This window comes from Salvelinus sp. IW2-2015, unplaced genomic scaffold, assembly GCF_002910315.2.
Source record: "Salvelinus sp. IW2-2015 unplaced genomic scaffold, ASM291031v2 Un_scaffold3380, whole genome shotgun sequence".
Taxonomy (NCBI): Eukaryota; Metazoa; Chordata; class Actinopteri; order Salmoniformes; family Salmonidae; genus Salvelinus; species Salvelinus sp. IW2-2015.
The window spans coordinates 14,313-17,348 of NW_019944662.1; the positions used below are offsets into that span (position 1 = coordinate 14,313).

Sequence of the window (3,036 nt, forward strand, 5' to 3'; positions counted from 1 at the left end):
TCCTAACTGGGAAATTGGTCACGTAGCCTAACTGAAATCGTCTCACTGTTTACCTAAACTGGGAAATGGTCAGTAGCTAACTGGAAATGTCAGGTAGCACCCCTAACTGGAAATGGATCAGCGTAGCCAACTGGTGACAAGGTAGCCTAACTGCGAAATGGTACAAGCGAATAGTGAGCTCTAACTGCGAAATGCGTCACGATAGACCCTAACTGGGAAATGGTCAGGTGACCACTGGCGAAATGGCTCAGGTTGTGCCCCTAACTTCGTAAGAAATGGCAATTCTATTAGCCTAACTGCGGAGAAATGTCAGTAAGCCTAACTGGGAATGGTCAGGATGACCTAACTGGGAAATGGTTCAGGTAGACCTAACTGGGAAATTGCTCAGGTAGCACCTGAAAATGTCTGGTACATAATGCGGAAATGTCAGTAGCCTACTGGAAATGTCAGGTAGCAACTAAATGTGAGGTAAGACCTAACTGGGAAATGGTCAGGTAGCTAACTGAGAAATGATCAGTGCAACCTAAAAACTTAGGGAAGAACTCTGATTTGACAATTGATATCCACTAACATTAAGCAGTTGCTGAAACTCTGAGGTATATGAGTTCCTAAGGTACATTGACGTATGAGTTCTTGTTTTGCCTTACTAAAAGGTACTTGCGTTGACAGTGCTCAGCTGTCAGAACTGCTGGTGTGTAGGGTCAATGTAAAACAGGACAGTTAGGAAACAGTCATCCAGTGTCGTCACCATGGGCCAGGACAGAGGGAAGTATGATTTCTACATCGGCCTGGGACTAGCCATCAGCTCCAGCATCTTCATAGGAGGAAGCTTCATCCTCAAGAAGAAAGGACTACTCCGCCTGGCCAGGAAGGGACAGTGCAGAGCAGGTAGTGTTTTTGTGTTCAGTCTAGGAATGTTAACCATTAAATCGGTTAGATGATAAAAAAATACATTAATTTGCAGCGTCGGTATTCTCGATAGTCATGTATCTCACTTATCACGCGCACAGCATACAGAGCCTAGTTTGATGAGCAGAATAGCCTATCACCTGTCAGACAACACGAGAGCAGCTCGTCATAAAGCTGCTACTGGAGTGAAATGTGCATGTAATTAAAGCACGCCTCCCATTCAGAAAACCAGTCGGTATAATGACCACCGTTTACATCATGCAGCGTGTCTCCTTCACATTGAGTTGATCAAGGCTGTTGATTGTGATATTGGCGGAAAACTGGAATGCGTTGTCGTACACGTCGATCCAGAGCATCCCAAACATGCTCAATGGGTGACATGTCTGGTGAGTATGCAGGTCATGGAAGAACTGGAACATTTTCAGCATCCATGAATTGTGTCCAGATCCTTGTGACATGGGGCCGTGCATTATCATGCTGAAACATGAGGTGATGTTGGCGGATGAATGGCACGACAATGGGCCACGGGATCCCGTCACGGTATCTCTGTGCATTCAAATTGCCATCGATAAAATGCAATTGTGTTCGTGGTCTGTAGCTTATGCCTGCACCATACCATAACCCCACCACCATGGGGCACTCTGTTCACAACATTGACATAAGCAAACCTCTCACCCAAACAACGCCATACACATTGTCTGCCCGGTACATTTGAAACCAGGATTCATCTGTGAAGAGCACAGTTCTCCAGCGTACCAGTGGCTATCGAAGGTGAGCATTTGTCCACTGATGCCGAACTGCAGTCAGGTCAAAACCCTAGTGACGATGACGAGCACGCAGATGAGCTTCCCTGAGACGGTTTCTGATAGTTTGTGCAGAAATTCTTCAATTGTGCAAACCCACAGTTTCATCAGCTGTCCGGGTGGCTGGTCTCAGACGATCCCGCAGATGAAGAAAACTGATATGGAGGTACCGGGATGACGTGGTTACACGTGGTCTGCGGTTGTGAGACTGGTTGGACGTACTGCCAAATTCTCCAAAATGATGTTGGAGGCTTACGGTAGAAAAATAAACATATAATTCTCTGCCAACAACTTTGGTGGATATTCCTGCAGTCAGTATGCCAATTGCCCACTCCCTCAAAACTTGAGACATTTGTGGAATTGTGTTGTGTGACAAAACTGCACATTTTGGAGTGGCCTTTTATTGCCCCCCCCCCCAGCACAAGGTGCACCTATGTAATGATCATGCTGTTTAATCAGCTTCTTGATATGCCAACTGTCAGGTGGATGGATTATCTTGGAAAAGAAGAAATGCTCACTAACAGGGATGTATAAACAAATGTGTGCACCAAATTTAGAGAAAAGCTTTTTTTGTGCGCATGGAACATTTCTGGGATCTTTTATTTCAGCTCATAAAACATGGGACCAACACTTTACATGTTGTGTTTATATTTTTGTTCAGTATAATATGACTAGGGTTGTGGCTTTTGTCTTCTGCACAATGAAAGAAAGATGATATGACAACCAATAGAACAGGAGAGAAATTCTGGTTAATGACATGAGGAAATCTTTGTAAAATGACTGCCTCAGCATTGCCATGGCTAAGATGCTTTGAAGGAAGGTAAAGTGGTGGGTGACGGGCTGATAACCTTCTGTTGACTATAGCCTATGCACTCCAATGGTGAATGGGACGCGCGCTTTAATTAAATGCTGGCTTCAATGGCATATGAGTAAATCTTAATGAACATAATTGTCTCCGTGTTTCTATGGTCGAATGATGAATAAGATACTAAATGAAAATATACACCCCAATTTAATTCCACTAACTTTAGCAAATTAACCTATCGACCGATAAGCATAACGATCAAATGTATTTACATAAATGAATAACAGTAATTTTTTTGCAATGGGATTGTTTTTTGTCCTGGTCAATTTGGGCGTCAACATTTATCTGCTTTTTGTATTTTTTAATCGGCCAAAAGCGGGCAATTACCGGTTAACGGAAACCCTGTACAGTACGCACTGTAGCTCTGTATGGCACTTAGATATACTGTCACATGTACTGTATGGCACTTAGATATACTGTCACATGTACTGTATGGCACTTAGATATACTGTCACATGT

General features: G+C 43.5%; 1 protein-coding gene across 1 annotated transcript in view; it reads left to right on the forward strand.

The window, feature by feature from the left end:
- The first annotated feature begins 737 nt into the window (after nucleotides 1-737).
- LOC112075765 (magnesium transporter NIPA2-like) overlaps nucleotides 738-3,036 on the forward strand; it is an 11,133-nt gene continuing 8,834 nt past the window's right edge. The window contains exon 1 of the mRNA XM_070441052.1: nucleotides 738-888. Within this exon, the coding sequence (XP_070297153.1) occupies nucleotides 750-888 (139 nt within the window). The 5' untranslated portion in view covers nucleotides 738-749. The remainder of the gene's footprint in view (nucleotides 889-3,036) is intronic.